Here is a 19,315-nt window from a genome sequence, read left to right as displayed (position 1 = left end):
TAATTTCATTTAGTTTTGTGAATTTTCAATAATAAATTTTAAAACTCAATTTTAACCAGGCAGGATACCCTGTCATTACGCATTGCGTCTGAGTTTCTGGATGATACTTTCTCAGACCAGTGAATCAGCAGAGGAGGCCCCTCGTTTGGCCACCACAGTCTACCTATCTCCATTAGACATTTTCTTGTGGGGTCACATTAAAACTGTCGTGTATATATCAAAATCTCCTTCTCTGAACCATCTTAAAGCTAGGATCACCGAGCCGCAGCTGAAGAAAGCCTCTACAAAGATTAAAAAATTGACTGGAGCAACGTACAGCATAAGACAATGGTTACGTTAAATTTTAATCATTTGAAATTTGAAATAATTTCAAATTCTGGGTTTTCTGTAAGTTTGTAGCATTTGTATTTCTAAAGTTTCTAAAACTTAAAACTGCACTAAGATTTTTGGGATGTTCTTATATATGGAATAAATAAAAAATACTATTATCCCTTCTACATTGCAAAGGGTTAGGGATGTGGTGCTCCCCTGATCTGGAAAATCCACATAAAATTTTTTGGACTTCTCTTTGGACCAGAGAAGAAGTCTGAATTATTATGGTATTAAAAGATAAAATATGTTCATGTTACACGATACTATATGCATATTTTATGCATTTCTGAGTTTTTTTCTTTTCTGGGTTGTCTGCTGGCCTTTGTGTGTGGTCTACAGCTTCCTCAAAAGTCCCAAAAAATTCCCATTTGATTTCTTATACTGACCCATGATATATCAAAATGGGGAAAGTCCAGATGTGGAAGGGATAACTGTATTACAAGATAGTTAAAAACAAGGGAAAGGGCACTTGAAGTTATGTAGATCAGGAAAGGCTTTGTGGAAAAGGTGGTTTGAAGGAAGATGGGGATTCTGTGAGGTAGAGGTGAAAAACTATTATAAGGCAGACATAGAATTCATTCTCTATGAAAATACACAGGTACAGGATATGAAGTAACATGTGAAGAACAGAGAGAAGCCAAAAGATGCAACTAAGTGGCCCAGTGAATAGAGTGCTGGGCCTGGTTAGGAAGATCTGAGTTCAAATTCTACCTCAGACTTACAAGCTGTGTGACCCTGGACAAGTCTCTTAACCTTTGTCTGCCTCAGTTTCCTCAATTGTAAAATGGAGATGATAATAACACCTGCCTCCCAGGGCTGTTGTAAGGATCATATGAGATAATATTTCTGAAGTGCATGGCACATAATAGGTGCTCAATAAATGCTTGTTTCTCCCTCCCCCACCCCATTATAGCTGGGCCACACAGTGTGAGAAAGGAATTAATGTAAAGTGAATGAGAACAATAAGTTGTGAAGGGCCTTAAAACCCAAAGTACTAGCATTTATATAGTACCCTGAAGCCTGCAAAGCATTTTACAAATATCTCATTTGATTCTCACAACAACCTTGGAAAGTAGGCACTAGTCCCCATTTTACAGATGAGGAAACTGAGGCTGTGATGAAGGAAGAAAGGAGGGAAGAAAGGAAAAGAAAAAAGGAAGGGAAGCAAGGAAGGGAGCAAAGGAGGGAGGGAGAAAGGGAGAACAAAGAAACAAAGAAAAATGGTAAAAGCATTAATGAAGCATTTTTTTTTAATGCACAGAAGAGAACAGAAGGAAACACAGACAACTAAGACAGCTACTGTCAACCTAGGTCTTCCTGATTCCAAGCTCAGTATTAGACTTTATAATTAGGGACAGAATCATTAAATAAGTATGTATTTTTCCTTTTGAAAGATCAGAGAACTGAACAATTTTCTTGACAAAACTAAGACAATCTCGTCTAACCATTTTATTCCCCCACTTTTTAAGATCCTCTTTTAAAATGTTTTCCCTTTTTAAAACCTTTTGAGGGGAAAAATTATAAGTTTTAAAACATATCATTTGACTCACAGATAAAGACAAAATGAAATTAGACACTTTGGAAAATTGTTAAGAAAAACATCAGTCTAAAACATTATGTTCAAATTCATATATTGAACAAACCAGGCCCTCTGCATATCAAAAGTTTGGAAGGCAAAGTCTAATTCAAATGTCTATATGAATAGTTTAATTCTATGTTTGGGTAGTAGCTTCAATTTTTTTTTCTTTCTTTTAATGCTCAGGGTTGGTAAGAGAGCATGACTCATGCTCTGTTACCATAAAAGCCAGTGGGCCTCCACAGTGAGAAAGCCCCATAGCCACAGATGGCATCCTGTCTTACTGGCTGGCCATGCCATCAATCAGCATCAGGTTGACCATTAATGAAATCATTTTAATTGGTTTGTTTTACCCACAGGCTGTCAGGGAGCTCCTGCAAGTGGAACAAGATACTAGGAAGATTTTGGAAAGGTTTTGTCCCTTTTTTCTCTATTCATTTAACAATCACAAAAGAGATGTCCCAGACAACAATCTAAGAAGATGCAAGATGTGCAATAATGCCTAAGAAACAGCAGAATAAACACTGTGAAATCTGGGACTGCTACCTTAGATCTTTCTTTTTAAATAACTAGGAGTAAGGACTCCCAGCTATGGTCTGCACCCCCAAAGGAGGCAATTCTCCAGTGTAACTACAACTGTTAGGACAACAAGCTTTCTATGACAAACAAGCATTTACAAAGTAATCTTAAAATCAAAAATTGTTTTTACATGTAATTGGGGAAAAAACAAAACATTATTTTTTAAAATGAAGTAATCTTAATTGATACAAAACCAAGACAATTTACACAGTGACCCCCCAGTAACGTAAAGGAAAATAACATTGAAAGATGTCAAAACTGTACAGTGCCCAATCTTAACCTCAGAGAATGGTGACGAAACATGCCTCATTCCTCTAGGCAGGGAGGTAGATTATAAATACAGAATGAGATCTGTGCTGTAAAACATAGTCAGTGTGTTCATTCATTTTGCTTTTTAATTACGAGGGAGAGTGGTCTTTGAGAAAGAGTACAGCTCTGATCAAGACATGACGATTCCAAAGGATCCATGATAGAAAGTGCTATCCAACTCCAGAGAAAGGACTGATAAACACTAAGTGTGTAATGAAACATATTTTTTCCATATTATTTTTCTTCCTTTTTTTTCAACATGGCTAATATAGAAATATGTTTTGCATAACTTCACATGTATAATGGGTAGCATATTATTTGCCTTCTAAATGTGTGGGGGAGGGGTAGTAGGAAGGGAGAAAATTTGGAACTCAAAATTTTAAAAAGAATGGGAAAAAAAGAGAAAAATATAGCCACATAAAAAATATCAATAAAATATATTTTTTTAATTATCTTAGATGGAAATGTTATTTGGAAATCCAAGTAAGAAGCTTCACTAACTTCTCTCAGGAAGACCTATATTCTCTCCACACACACACTTTAGTAATATTAATAGATACCTTTTTGTCACTTTGAATTAGAGGAGGAGCAAAGCAACTTAACCCCTCTGTTCTTCGGTTAACTCATTCAGTTTTGATGAGGAGATTCGTCTATGTAACCTTAGTAGTAGAAAAAGAATTCTTTACCAATACTTAAAATCTGTCTTACCTTCTTTTGTATTGCCCTATATGTTAACCATAGTCTAACTTGGTGCATAAAATGGTTTCTTATTTTAGAAATTCGAAGGGGCTAAAGAAAAAGATATCTCTTATTATGTGCAGATTTGTAAGACTGGTAGAAACATTCTTCTCAAATACCCAAGGCCACTGTCAGTCTCTTCCTTGGGTTCTATTAAATATTTTCTTTCAAAAGTTTGGGGCCCTATCCTTCAGACATGACTGTCTCCCTCACTTTGCTGCATCATGTCACATGGATACAGTTATCTCATCTGGGCAGTCAAATTATATATTACAACCCAAACTCTTCTCCTACTCCATGTCACTTGCCAGGGCTGTGGACCAAGGAGTGAGCACCAAAAGTACCCTTGAAACCCACCCTTTTCCCTTCTGACCTCACCAAAGCCTATTTGCTTCCTATCTGTGACATAGCCTCCTTATGTCTGTAACTATATATACTCACTGATGCTTTGGGATCCACTGCTCTGAAAAAGGAACGAATTCCTCCTGCTGCAGAGCTGTGAAAAATAAACTCGGAACAGTCTACCTGCTAACTGAGAAGGGGATCTTGTTTGCTTAGAGTCAGGCCTTCAGGGTGCTTTGCTGCTGCTGGTAATCAAAGCAGCCCACCCAGAAGATAATAATGCGCAAAGAAAAAAAAATGCCTCTTTCCCTCTCAAAAGCTGTACTGGGATGAGAAAGAAGAGGAAGGATATATTCAAGTCAATATGAGGGTAATAATAACTAGCATTTATATAGTTCTTTAAGGTTTGCAAAGCACTTTATAAATATTAAGTCAACTGAGCCTCACAACAACTCCCAGAAGTAGGTGCTATTATTATCCTCATTTTACAAATAAGGAAACTGAAGCAGTCAGAAGTTAAGTTTTTGAAGTTTTTGAACTCCAGGTCAAGAGCAGTATCCAGAAGACCACCTTACTGCCTCCTCCAGGGCCTAGAAAGACACATCTTGATTTGGATGGTGATGAACATAAAATGCATTTAGAAAATGAGGCACATAAAAAGAGAAGCACTGTCACAAGGGATTTCAAAAAAATAACATTTAGATAACGTTTACATCTGAAAGAGGATCTAAACACGCCACAAACATGTTTATGTAAGAATTCTATGTTTGTGATGAGTTCCATCTATAGAAATCTTTGTTTGGGGAAAAAAAATCACAATTAGAAAAGTAGTCCACAAAGAACATTTCACATTTTGTCATCTTCATACACAAATCTGTTTTCCGTCTTCATCCCCTTTTATCCCTTTTCTAGTGTCTTTGAGGCAGACAGGTTACTTAAAGAAAACGACTTTCTTTTCAACTCTTTCACAAGTGACCCTTCATTCAAACTTCTGTATAAAATCAATAGTTTAAAATAGTCTATTTTCTATTTATCTGAAATTACCCCATATGCCCCCATCCTACGTAACTATGTTAGGCTGGCTCTAGGCCAATGAATCCACAGATTCTCTTGATGCTACTTCAGACTCGGCATGAAAGCTCACACGTATACTCTCTAATGAGCACTCAGCAAGAGGTACATAATAGGCATGTACAGATTCATGGCTATCCTCTTTTCCTGTTCTACTTTGTATTTGGAAATGCTCATTTTATTTGATGTTTTTAAAAATAAAAATAAAGTAAAATTTCTACTGAATGCACTATCATTTTATTTTTTTAATTAACAAGAGGAAATTTATGTAGTCGTAGTATGGAAAGATTATCCAGCAAAGATTCCCCTGGGTGGTTGCTTCCTGCCCTTGTGTGGATCCCACTGGGCAATATAGGGTAGAACCACTTACTCTTTCTACAATGGATATTGTACTCAGGCCATCAGGAAACTAAATCAGTAGCTGTAGCCTTAGTCCCCTGGGCCAGTTATATATCAAGGATGGTTTCAATATCTTTACAAATGGTTTAAAAAATTATCTTTCCCTCCCACTGCCCCTCCCCCCCATTAAACAATAAACAAACAAAACCTCTCAAACAAATACACAGTCAAGCGAAACAAATTCCCACACTGGCCAAATCCAAAAATGTACGTCTTATTACTGGACTTGGAGTCTACCACCTCTCTGGCAAGATGCAGGAAACCCTCTACTTTTCTTAGGGAAAAAAATGTCAAAACAACCAGTCAAGCTTGTGTTCATATAAAATTTACATATATCAAGATTTCATATTGCAGGAATTGAACACCAGAAGAGACTGAATACTCTTCATCCTCCTCCTCAACAAGCATTTATTTATTGCTTGTTATGTACCAAGCACCATCCCAGACAAATCTAGGTACCACACACTACGATGCCCTCCGGTGGGACTGGAGGATCTGGTTACAGGGAGTGTCTAGCAACCCATTTATCAAAAGCTTCTGCCATCGCGAGAATCTGAGAGACAGGTGCACGTGGGAAGGTCACTCACCTTTTCAGTTCTGCAATGAGCAGCGCTGTGCAGGGAATGCCCAAGGTCATCAGAGAAATGTTGTTGATGGCTGGCTTCACAAATGCAAGACAAGTAGTGACTCCAGATAGGACACAGACCACAGCTTTGAATCTGCCCCTGAAAGATTGAAAAACAAATCCACATCCAAAGATTTCTCAGTTGTTGTTTTTTTTTTTGGGGGGGGGATGAACCTATGTACCTAGGACACACAACTAAATGTCCAACTATAAAGACTAAGGAGGTTTACATTGTTGTGACAGCTAACACACACACACACACACATACACACACACACACACACACACACACACACACACACACACATGAAATCTCTTAGAAGAGACCACAGAAGCTATCCAGTACAACTTATACCTGGCCAAGAATCCCCTTTACAACATATCTGTAAATTAGAATCATTCAATGCAAAAACTAGATTGAAGGCTCCCTGAGTTTGAGGCATTTTAAGAGAGGAAGAGATTTGATCAGTTTCTCCTAGCCATTTCAATTCTCTTATTTAGTGGCAAATCAATAACCCAAGCATCCATTCTAGGGAGAGGAAAAATACCGAAGAGATTCATTAAAAGACAGCATTCCCAGACAGTTGGATGCAGGAACGGGATGCTGCAAGCCTCCAATCCTACCTCAGATTGGGGGAGATGGTGTGGCAATTCCCTAGATTGAGTAATGTAGTAGTTCCAAATACGGCATTCCAGATTTCCTATTTTGTACAGAAAAGAAATCTCACCTCTGACATGTTAGAGATGATGATTGCCAGGCAAGATGCTTTTCTACTTCCAGGTCCCCACTTTGAGATTTTTGAGCACAATAAATTATTTGGCAGCTAGGTATCACAGCAGAGAGAGTGTCGGCCCTGGAGTCGGAAAGACTCATCCTTGTGAGTTCAAATCAGACCTCAGAGAGTGTGTGACCCTGGGTAAGTCATTAAACCCTGTTTGCCTCAGTTTCCTCCTCTGTAAAATGAGCTGGAAAGGAAATAGCAAACCTCCAATGTCTTTGCCAAGAAAACTCCAAATGAAGTCATAAAGAGGTGCTCTATCCATGGCGCCACCTACCTGCCCCCAAAGTTGATTTTTTAAAAATCACTATTAAACGTCATATTACTTTATTTATCCTCTTTGTTCTATGGTCTTTTAGGATCCAAATGCTTAATGTAATTTCTTAGCTATCCCTCTCAGATTTTGCCATCTGAAAATCTGATAAGCATTCCACTAATACAGGCTGCTAAGATGAACTAGTAAGAAATTTCTATACATTATAAACCCTGTAATGAGTTTATAAATTTATAATATGCCCCCCCAAAGACCTTTACATGAGGAATTTATTTTAGAAATATATGGCTTTACTGAAATTCTGGATATTCCTCAATCAAGTTCATTTGCTTTTTCTATCTAGTACCTTTGAAAACTCTCAGTAGATAAGGATAAGGTAGGTTTGGAGGTAACAAGGTCACTACTGTTCCAGAGGTCTCTCCCACAATCTAAACCAGGAGTTCTTAACTTAGGGACCCCTAAGAGTCCATGGATAGATTTCAGGGGATCTAGGAAAATGAATAAGAAAAAAAATATATCTTTTTTCCCCCAACATAACTGGTTTCCTTTGTAATCCTGTGTATTTTATTTTATGTATTTTAAAACTTCCTGAGAAGGATTCCATAGGCTTTGGCAGACTGCCCAAGGGGCCTGGGAAACAACAGAAAAAAAAAACGGTTAAGAACTCATGTCTGAACTGTCACTCTCAGTACCAAGACTTATTCCTCTGCCTCCCTGAGGAATGTAAGGGGTGACACATGGACATAAAAGTAGCACTTCCTTCCCCCCTAAAAAATGGATACATTTTGATTTTAGAACAGCATACAAAAACTCACAGGTAAACTCCTAAAAGTATTTAAGCAAAGCAGTGTAAAAAGTAACTGAATTTCCATCCATCTTATTTTTCCTTCTATTCTACTATGTTATGGAAGTGCTTGTTTTATTTCCTAAGTTTGGAATAAAATAAATAAAAATTTTAAAAAGTAACTGAGTCTGATAGTCCTTACAAGCTTAAATTTAAGCAGTTAACCATTTATTAAGAGGAAGGGCATGTCATCCACTAAAGCATTATTCTAATGTGAAGCCCAAGGGAGCACCTCCTCTAACCTAAAGGAAGATTTCCCTTGATCAAGAGAACTGGAATGTTCTGGCACAAGTCACTGCAGGGAAACAAATATAAAAAACAGTCTATTAAACAGAAAGGAAAGTTCAGTGAGTTGTCAAAATAGGAATTTATACAAAGCTATTTCTCAAAAGAAAAAAAAACCTTTTAGAAACAAGGCAGAGAAAGCCACTGATCTGGCTTTCAACTCTGTCTCAAAAGATTTATTTTCTGATTTTAAAGGAACTGAATTTCAAGGCTGATCCCAAAGAAGGAAGGAAAAAATACCTGTTAGCAGCAAGGCAGAGAAAACCACTGATGTGGCCTCCAACCCTGTCTCAAAAGATGGGATTCATCAGGAATGTCAAGGCTAATTCCAAAGAAGGAAAAAAAAAAGGGCCTCCAAAACCTCATGAGATTTTGTTCTATCAATCAACAAGCATTTATTAAGCTCTTGCAATGAGCTAGAGATTAAAAGAAGGGAGGCAGGGGAACAGTCTTTGCCCTCAAGGAGCTTACATTCTAATGGAGGGAAAAAAATTTATACATCTAAGTACATATATATGTGTGTATATATATATAAAACTGTATGGATATTATATATAATATATATAAATATATATATATAAATACATAACTGGATAACATAATTAGACATAAAATACATATATGTATATATATGCACATATACATATATATCATGTATATATAATCCAACTGCTTCCTGGCTTCCCTGGTTTCTTTCAAGTCTCAGATCAAATCCCACTCTCTTCATGAGGTCTTTCCTGGTCTCCTTTAATGCTAGTGCCTTCTCTCTGAGATTACTTCCGATTTCCCTGTACATATCTTATATGTACACAGCTGTTTACATGTTGTTCTCCCTCATCAGAATGTGAGCTCCTCAATGATAGGTCCTGTTTTCACCTTTCTTTGTATTCCCAGAGCTTAGCACAGTTCCCAATGCATAGTCGGTGTTTAATGAATGCTTACTAACCTGTTGAATTATGAATTATGGGAGAGAGGGCACTGGTGGTGGGAGAAGGGTAATAGGGAAGGAAATCATGGAAAGTCTTTGACCTGCCTGGCAGCCTGTAACCTCAGAAAGAAAAGCTGGTATTTAACCGTTCTCTCTGAGGGAAGTTCCTAAGTGTCTAACCTCTACCACAGTAATAAATTAGACACCCCCTGGGAGCTGCAGGAACTCTGGCTAAGTCTGTTTCCAGGATTAGTTGGCTTTTTTAGGTCCAGAAGATTATATCTAGAAAAGGTTAAGAAAGAGCCCTGTGATCTCCCAGCCCAAAAGAATAACTGGACATTTCAGTCTCAGTGTTTAGGCAGTGGGAAAAGCTGACTCAACGTGAGTTGGAATCACACAAGGCTTGTTAAGGTAATTGATTGCAAAGGAGTACACTGATGGTAAGCCAAATAAAACAAGAAAGTTGCAGAACTCTTCCCCCAGTTAATTATGCCATAAAATCCAGTTGGGGTTGGGCTGTAAAGAATGGGGAAGCATCCTCCATGGGCAGAATGTTCAGCCAGCTGAGACATCCGCCTTGTAAAGTCATTCTTTTGCAACATGCAGAAAACAAACAAATGTCACATTGCCATTGCTTACTGGTGTTTGTCCTTCATTCCTGAAGAAGACCATGACATCAGGGAGGTGATGCCATGACTTGCAAGTAAGCTGGATTTAAGTGAGGGAGGCTGCGCAAAGTTAGCAGACTCACTCTCTCCTCCGGAGCCATCTCGGTCCAGTGGCCAGATACGGATCAGGACGACTGGAGGTGGCCCAGGATGCAATGGTGGACCTTGGCCTTTTCAAGCTAAGGTTTTTTTTTTAACAGGTCTCAGTTTGACTGAGGCATCACCCATTTAGTGATTAGGGGTTAATAAGAAATGAGGTAAAGAATGGCATCTTTGAAAAAGAAAAATCCAACTTGGAGGTGAAGACCTCAGAGTTTCTGGACAGAACAGAAACAAATGCTATTTACATTCATTCTGAGCCAATCAGGGCCCAAACAATGACCAAGGGAGGCTTGAGCTGGGACCTATTGTTGGCAAGTCAGTGACAGCCAGAGTGACAAATGTCACATGATTAACCTAAGAATCACTTCAAGATCTTCATTTCTCACCCGTCAGTATACTCTGGAACAGAGGCCAGATCCACAGATTTTTCCAAGAACAAAGATAATGTAATTAATTCCAAAACAGCTAGATAGCTCATATCCAAGTCATATTTGAGCCTATTGACTTGTGAATATTTGTATCCAATTTCTGTTTCCTTGGAATCTATATGAAATCTACAATATAATCCATAACATTTTGGAATAAAACAGCCAGTGTTTCAAGCTGGCCCTTACCATTCCTAAGGTCAAAAAGAAACTGATTCTAAAAATAAGATCTACCTTCAAGATTTTTTTTTTTTAGAGAGTGAATAAGCATTCACTGCTCAGAAAGAGGCAACATGTTAGAGCACCGGTCTTGAACCTAGGAAAACCTGGGTTCATATATCCCATGTTTTAATATGTACTAGTTGTCTGACCCTGGGCAAGTCACTTAATTTCTCAGTGCTCCATGCAAAACTATTTGTTGCAGAGAATGTGTCAATCTTCATTGGTAGAGGGCAGCTAGATGGCGTGGAAGGAAGATAGAGCACTGAGCCTGGAGTCAAGAGATACCCAATTTCAGATTCTGTCTCAGATACTTAGCTAGCTGTGGTGACCCTGGGCAAGTCACTTAACTTCTATCTGCCTCGGTTTCTTCATCAGTAAAATGGAGGTAGTAATAGTACTCACCCTCTCAAGGCTGTTATGAGGATAAAATGAGATAATATTTGGAAAGTAGTGCTTTACAAATCATAAAGTGTAGCTATCATTATTATTATGAGTAGCAGCAGCAGAAGAAGAAGCAGCTAGGTGGCTCAGTGGATAAAGTGCTGGGCTTGGAGTCAGAAAGACCAGAGTTCAAATTCAGCCTCCATTTGTTTAGTTCACTGGAGAAGGAAATGGCAAACCACTCTAGTATCTTTGCCAAAAACAAAATAAAACAAACAAACAAAAAACCATGGACAGTATTGCAAGCTTTGTGTCCAAGTGGTCACAAAGAGTCAGACACATCTGACTAGTAGTACTAGTAATAGTAATGTTATTATTATTTCCTCACCTGGGGGGGGGAGGTCCCTGTATCATTGAAATCACAGATCTAGTCTCTATACCTACCTGTTCACACCCCTCCACACTACCTAAATTCTGCAATTAAATGTCTCTTTTTCACAAATGGGATACTGAAAAATTACTGCTACTGACAAAGTTACAACAGGGACCAGAACACTGAAATGAAATCCTGCTTCTCAGGGTGAAAATGACTGTCCATCTGACTAGTTAATTAAAAATAACTTCTCCACGCACTGACCCCACCCCCCACTCATTTTGAGAGTACCAAGAACAGCACATGGAATCCTAAGGTAGAATTGTATCTACTGTTTTCATTGAATAGGTAAGAAGGGAAGGGAATAAGTATTTACTAAGCATCTACTATGTGACTGGCACTGTGATAAGCCCTTTTTTAAAATATTATCTCATTTGATACTCACAGTAACCTTGGGAGGTAGTTGCTATTATTATCCCCATTTTACAGTTGAGGAAAAGGAAGCAGACAGGATTTAAATGCCTTGCCCGGTTCACATAGCTAGTCTGAGGCCAGATTTGAACTCAGGTCTTCCTGACTTCAGACTCAGCTCTCTCACCTACCTGCCTCCATGATTTCTCCTTTGTAATACCAAATATCAGTATCACAAATACTTTCCTTATGTGTAGCCATGTTTCTTCCCCACATTGTTTCTCTACACATAGCATGCCTGAGCCTGGAATTCAACACAAATACATGGTATTTCCCAAATGAAGATGCTTCTTCCTCTACCAGGCTGTCTTTTCTCAGTTCCTTTGGAAATGATTCTAGGAGGGGACTTTTTAAGGACATCAGAATAAGACCTTCTTGCACATCTTCAAGTAGAAGCCAGATGACTGTCAGGTAGAAAGAATGACCACATGCTATGACAGGGATTCCTTTCATGTTTGGGCTGGGTTAGATGCCTTGCTGAGGTCCCTTCCAACTCTCAAATTCTATGATTCTGTGAAGATCATCTGCTGCACTGTAGCTTTTAAAAAATGATATTCAAATATTTGGTCTATTTAAAAAAAACTTATTGTTTTGCGAAGATTTATATATTTATCCTAGAAGTATTCATCAGTTCCCAACATAAGTAAGGACATCACAACTGGACAACTATGTGATCTGTGTCACCAGGAATCATAAGTATACAGGGTACAGAAGGAGCTTAATAAATGCTCCATCGATTGATATATCCAGACAGGTAAAAGTAAAAAATTCCCTACAGAAGGTACAAATGGCCTGGTAGTTCAATTTAGAGTGCTTGGTTTGGGTACTAATGATATCTTCTTAAGGAGTTATGAAATTCTTTTAATATGAGCAACTCAAACACACCTCTAGGCATGACTAAATTAACCAACCCCACCTAGAAGATGAAGTTGAGATATTCCTTACTCAGACAACAATAGTTGCTAACAAAGTCCAGAGCTGTACCCTTTGACTTTAGAAGGGCTTTAGGGGATCCAGAAGGGCTGAGGTTCTGTATTCTGATCTGAGCTGCAGTGCGCTGACACAATTGGGTGTCCAAACTAAGTCTGGCATCAGCATAACATGCCTCCAGGAGCAAGGGTTACTAGGTTGCCTAAGGAGGTACAAACAGGTCCAAGTTGGAAATATGTAAGTCAAAGCTCCCCTGACAATCAGAGTGGGATCAGGCCTGTGAATGCTCCCTGTACACACAAACTGGACGAGATAGGGAGATCCAGTCTTTAAAAAAAAAAAAAAAAGAAAAATAGTAGGGGGTAGAGGCCTCAACCCTAGGGCAGTACTCTAATTCCAAAGGACTGTGTAGGACCCTGGAGGGAGGTGAAGGCTCACAGGAAATGGAAAGAGTAGAGACTTGGGTAAAAGGCCTTAACATTATCTCTTTGTCAGGTTAAACGAAAAACCTGCATGTGGTATTTTGTTAGCCCTGAAACTGAAGGCCCTTCTTTCCCTTTCATTTTGGAGACCTAGACACAAACTGAATTCTGATATTCCCAGAGGAAACCCTGAGTAGGGAAAAAAGGTAGAAAAATGTTTGAAAGATGCACCTAAGATTGAACTTGGTCCAAGTAAACCTTCAGTTCTACTTCTGAGCCACAGTTCTTCCATTAGACAACAAGGTCCTTGAGGTCAGGGATTATCTTTTTTGCCCCTCTTTCTATCCCCAGCACTTAGCACAGTACCTGGAAAATAGTAGGCAATTAATAAATGCTTACAAAGTGACAGTAATATTGTAAGATGATCAGCTGTGAATGACAGCTATTCTCAGCAACACAATGATTCAAGACAACTCTGAAAGACTTATGATGAAAAATGCCATCCATCCCCAGAGAAAGAACTGATGGTGTCTAAATACTGATTGAAGCATACTTTTTTTTTTACTTCCTTTGTTTTTCTTGAGGATTTTTTTTTGTCTATGTTTTCTTTCACAACATGACTACACATGTATAACCTATGTGGAATCAGTTCAATGGGAGTGGGGAGGGAGGAAGGGAGAGAATTTGGAACTCAATGTTTTAAAAATGAATGTTAAAAATTGCTTTTACATGTAACTAGGGGAAAATAAAATACTAAATAAAAATTTTAAAAAAAGAAGAGGTGGCAAGAATGCACAAAAGAACTATACAAAAAAAGATGTTGATATCACCAATAACTCCCATGGAGTGGTTACTGATCTAGAGTCAGATATCCTGGAGAATGAAGTCAAGAGGGTCTCAGGAAGCATTGCTAACAACAAGGCTAGTGGAGGTGATTCCAGCTGAGCTATTTAAAATCCTAAAAGATGATGCTGTAAAAGTGCTGCACTCAATATGCCAGCAAATTTGGAAAACTCAACAGTGGCCATTGAATTGTAAAAGATCAGTTTATACGCCAATCCAAAAGAAGGGCAATGCCAAAGAATGGTCAAATCACCAAAGAATTGTGCTCATTTCACATGCCATCAAGATTCTGCAAGTTAGACTTCAGCAATATGTGAACCAAGAGTTACTAGAAGAGCAGGCTAGTTTTCAAAGAGGCAGAGGAACTAGAGACCAAATTGCCAACATTCACTGGATTATGGAGAAAGCAAGGAAGTTCTAGAAAAACATCTATTTCTACTTCATTGACCACACTAAAGCTTTTGATTGTGTGAATCACAAAATATGGTAAGTAAGAGATGGGAGTATCAGATCATCTTACTTGTCTCCTGAGGAACTGATTGGTTTAAGATTAAAAAAGGATCACAACAAGGCTGTCTATTTCACATTATTTAACTTATATGCAGAGTAAATCATGTGAAATGTGAGGCTGGATGAATCAAAAGCTGGAATTAAGGTTGCTAAGAGAAATATCAACAATCTTAGATATGCAGATGATACCACTCTGATGGCAGAAAGTGAAGAATTAAGAAGCCTCTTGACGAGGGTGAAAGAGGAGAGTATAAAAGAAAGGCATGGCTTGAAGCTTACGATTAAAAATACTAAGATCAAGGCAAACGGTTCCATCACTTCCTGGCAAATAGAATAAGTAGAAGCACTGTCAGATTTTACATTCTTGGGATCAAAGATCACTGCAAATGGCAACTGCGGCCATCAAAGTACACTTGCCCCTTGGAAGGAAAGCTATGGCAAATCTGGATAGCATACTAAAAAACAGAGATAACAAAGGTACATATAGTCAAAGCTATGGTTTTTCCAGTAGCAAAGTATGGCCATGAAAGTTAGACTCTAAGGAATGGCGAGAATCACAGAATAGATGCTTTTCAATTGTGGTGCCAGAGAAGACTTTTGAGAGTCCCTTGGACAGCAAGGAGATCAAATTAGTCAATACAAAAAGAAATTAATTCAGACTATTTATTGGAAGGGCAGATACTGAAGTTGAAGCTTAAATACTTTGGCCCCACAATGAGAAGACAGGACTCCTTGGAAGGCAGGACTCCCTGATGTTGGGAAAAATCGAAAAGGGGACAGCAGAGGATGAGATGGATAGATAGTGTCATGGAAACAGTGAACATGAACTTGGACAAACTTCAGGACACAGTGGAGGACAGAAGGGTCTGGTGTGCTACTGGCGTCACAAAGAGTCAGGTGAATGAACAGCACCACAAATAAGAACAACAAATGCTTATTGACTAATGCCTGGATCTCCTTCAATGGGGAAGACATCTGGTTTCTTTTTCTCATTGTTTAATTACTTCCCTTTTCATGAGAGTGTTGCCATTCATCGGTTGTAGAGATGGCGTTTCTATCAATCTATGTAAATGGTCAGGCACTGTATTTATCATATTAACTAAATACTTACTAATATTTGCTCAGTAAAGGTAGGGTTTCATTGCTTTATTTCTCACTAAATATTCCTTTGCCCATGACTGGCACAATGTTTAGAAGAGGACATATTTATTACCTGTCATTTCTAAAGACCTTTGGTAAGTACCTTCTGGGGAACCACATGGCCAGTGCACACATCAATACCCAGAGAATAGCAAGTTCATCAAGCATCTGACCCAGGAAACTCAGTGTTGCATGGAAGTAAACGGATCCAATTCCTAGAGGAGAGAGAGGAAGAAGAAGAGGAGGGAGAGGAGGGAGGGGGAGATGAGAGAGAGGGAGAGAGAGAACAGATTTGTTAATTGAAAAAAGTTAAATTTTTAAAAATTATTCATGTTTAAAGAATAATGCTGACACCTAATTCACAGATGGCACATGTCTCTCAGGATGAAAACTAGAGGAAAAAAATCCATAAATACAGGCCATTGTCTATAAGTACATTTATGGATATGTCTATAAATGCATATAAATTTATAAATACATCTCATGTATGTTTCAAATATGTAAATATCAGTGTATTACTAAGCTCATAGTTAATCACAATCTATCATATCCAAAATATACCAGGGCCTTCACAGAAATGGAGAGGTGATAAGCATCAACATTCTCCCCCTTATCCAGAACTTTGTTCAATGAAGGACTGTAAGCTAAGAGAAACTATTATACAAATGGTTCATAGGACACAGAAAGATCAAAGTTATACAATTATTTTAAAGTCCACTAGCAACAAAAACAGTACTGGGAAAAAAAATGTTTCTCACAACTCTGTTCTCAGAATTTCCCAGAAAATTACCACCAGCAAGTAACAGAACTCTGGAGAGGAGTTATATAAACCTGAGAGTTCCAGACAGTCTCAGTTGTTTCTGTAACTTTTGTTTGAACGTGTTTCAAGCAAGTGAACAAAAAAGTTTTCTAGACGTCAGAGTTGCTTGAGTTTACAAAACATTATGTCCAAAGGAGGTCAGGAAGTATGCAGAATTCAACATCCTCCCTTTCAGGTCGTGCATGAAAGGCTAATCACAAACTAATTAACTTACCAACAACAACGAGTAGTGTCCATATTAAATATATGCCATTGTTGAAGCATGCTGCATATTGACGGAATAAGCACATGCAGATGGGCGGCAAAATAAAAAATAAGACATTGCTGATCTGGAAAAAATAAAATTAAAAGATGCATATTAAATAAAAGAGAAGAAAACAATGTGTTTAAAATGCATTTTGAAATATATTGTGGAAAGATCTCACCCCATCCCTCCCTTTTCATATCTGTATGTATCTACCTGCTAGTTGAGACAATTAGCTGTTGAAGTGGATAGAGTGCTGGGCCTGGAATCAGGAGGACCTGAATTCAATTTGAATTCAACCTCAGACACTTACTAGTACAACCCAGGGTAAGTCACTTAATCTCTCTTTGCCTCAGTTTTCTGAACTGTAAAATGGGGACCCTGGAAAAGGAAAGGACAAACCACTCCAGTAACTTTGCCAAGAAAACCCCATTAAAAATGGGGTTACTAAAAGCTGGACATAACTAAACGATTTAACAATAGCGCACTGGGCTCATTGTCAAAGAAGTTCAAATGAGATAATATTAATAAAGCACTTAGCATAGTGCCTGCCACATAGAAGATACTTAATAAATGCTTGTTCCTTTCCCATTATTATTCCCCTCAAAAAAGGATATTTGAGAGCTCAATTTTGAAAAACATTAAAATAACATTTATACATACTCTAGAATAATACAGGAAATTACATGACTGTTCCTGCCTGGAAGATCTACCAACAAGATCTATTACTGGTCTCTATTGTTCCTTTTAAACACATTTGTGTACAAAAAGGAAAAGGCAAAATTAAGAGTCAATCTTGAAAACAAAAAGAGGAAGAAACTATGAGAGAAATTCAGGAAAGCCAGAAAGTAACAGTGAAGACACAGATCTAGTAAGTATGTCTGCTACTGAGTGGAAATTTTCCCATGTAAATTGTTCGGGTCACTAGAGTTAGAAAGTAATCCATCTAAGTTATAATGTATTTGTGGGACTCCCTCAGAGAATCAACTTGATTACTTCCTAAGAATGATGGTTTTAAGTAGAACTACATGAGAAAGCCACAAAATTTAAAAACATAATGATTTTTCTAGACACCTAGAAATTGAAAAAGGACGTTTGCTCTTTAAAAAAAAACATGAAAAACACTATGAACTCTCACATAGACAAGGGGAAACGATCAAAGCAGCCACTTTTCAAAGGACTTTCCTGGTCTATGGGGCTAACGGGTGGCAGGAAACCAGACCATGGCTCCACCCCAGGTGGAAAGATTTGCTGCTGGTTTTATTTAAGTGCAGGTTTTCAATTATCCATGCCAACAGTAGTGTGGGTAACTGGGAAATAACTAATGATCCACTAATGTAAGGCACAGATGAACTTCTGAACTATTTTTTTCAGTGGTGGAGATGGATTTGCATAGATCCATTCATACACATGCTAAGGTGTCCCCATCACGACTAGTGAGTGGCTTGAATATTTAAGGGTGGTCTTTGGAGTACAATGTAGTCTGCAGGTATGGGCAAAAGCCAAAGCTCTGCTACTTAGTATCCATGTGACCTTGGGCAAGGGACTTCATCATGTACCTTAGTTTCCTAATCTGTTATAATGGAAGGGTTTGATGAGACAGATAAGATCTCTTCCATATGGTGAAAGCATATAAAAGAGTCCTTCTTAGTTCCTTTAGAAATATTAAAAATTATACTTTTCTCTAAAGCCTTTCCAGATTCCTGGGAGAAGCCCCTTAGAAAGGCGGATGGGATAGGCTGGAACAAAAGGGTAAAGGACACTTCTAGGTAAATTAACCAAAATAACCATAAGGGTGATAACCAGAAATTTAACAAAATTTAACAAAAAAGTAACTCTAGTCTCAAAGCCAGGTAGTGCAGTGGATAGAGCACTAGGCCTGGAGTCAGGAAGATTCATCTTCCTGAGTACAAATCTGGGCTCAGCTGTGCGACCCTGGGCAAGTCACTTGATTGTTTGCCTCAGTTTACTCAGCTGTTAAATGAGCTGAAGAAGGAAATGGCAAACCACTCCAGCATCTATGCTAAGACAACCCCAAACAGGGTCACAATAAGTAGAATGTGAATGAAAAACGACTGAACAATACCACCTCTAATTTAGATGATAACATTGCTTTTCCTCTTCCCAGTACGTAACAGGACACAGAACCATCTAAGAGCAATCTCTTCCCTCTGCTCCATGAAGAGATTAGATTAGGGTCTACCCCAAAGGGGGCACTCAAATCTTTACCTTTTCATTTGGTATTCTCAATAGCAATCAATCAATAAACATCAAGCACCTACGATGTACAGGCACTGCACTTAATATAAATCTGTGAGAGGAACACCATTGATTCCTCCAGGAAAGTGGTCGCAGAAGAAGGGAATAGAGATATGGTTGCTCAATTCTAGGATGCTAATAACCCAGGCCATATTTTAAAGACATTTTTCCTGGTTCAAGATTCTTATAAATGTTACCTGAAATCTTCCTGGAGCAAAGAGTCATGTCAGAAGGCATAAGAACTATGACAATGGCTTGTACATTAAAGATAAATTCAATAAAACTGCATGTGGCAGACCAGTGCCTACACTCAAAGTAGAGTATTAGTTAATATTAATATCTTTTCTCCAGCAAAATCTAAATCTTACGACTTATGACATCACT

General features: G+C 38.2%; 1 protein-coding gene across 2 annotated transcripts in view; it reads right to left on the bottom strand.

Moving 5' to 3' along the window:
* ACER2 (alkaline ceramidase 2) overlaps positions 1–19,315 on the bottom strand; it is a 46,570-nt gene that overhangs the window by 23,637 nt on the left and 3,618 nt on the right. For both annotated transcript variants that reach the window (XM_020967365.2, XM_020967364.2), the window contains exons 2-4: positions 16,643–16,757; positions 15,682–15,823; positions 5,974–6,111 (exon numbers count right to left, since the gene is read on the bottom strand). In XM_020967365.2, the coding sequence (XP_020823024.1) occupies positions 5,974–6,111; positions 15,682–15,823; positions 16,643–16,757 (395 nt within the window). The remainder of the gene's footprint in view (positions 1–5,973; positions 6,112–15,681; positions 15,824–16,642; positions 16,758–19,315) is intronic.

The sequence above is a fragment of the Phascolarctos cinereus genome, unplaced genomic scaffold (assembly GCF_003287225.1).
Source record: "Phascolarctos cinereus isolate Bilbo 61053 unplaced genomic scaffold, phaCin_HiC Scaffold_4;HRSCAF=312, whole genome shotgun sequence".
NCBI classification, from domain to species: domain Eukaryota; kingdom Metazoa; phylum Chordata; class Mammalia; order Diprotodontia; family Phascolarctidae; genus Phascolarctos; species Phascolarctos cinereus.
The sequence above is the reverse complement of the archived record's forward strand: the minus strand, read 5'-3'. Positions and strand labels throughout refer to the sequence as shown.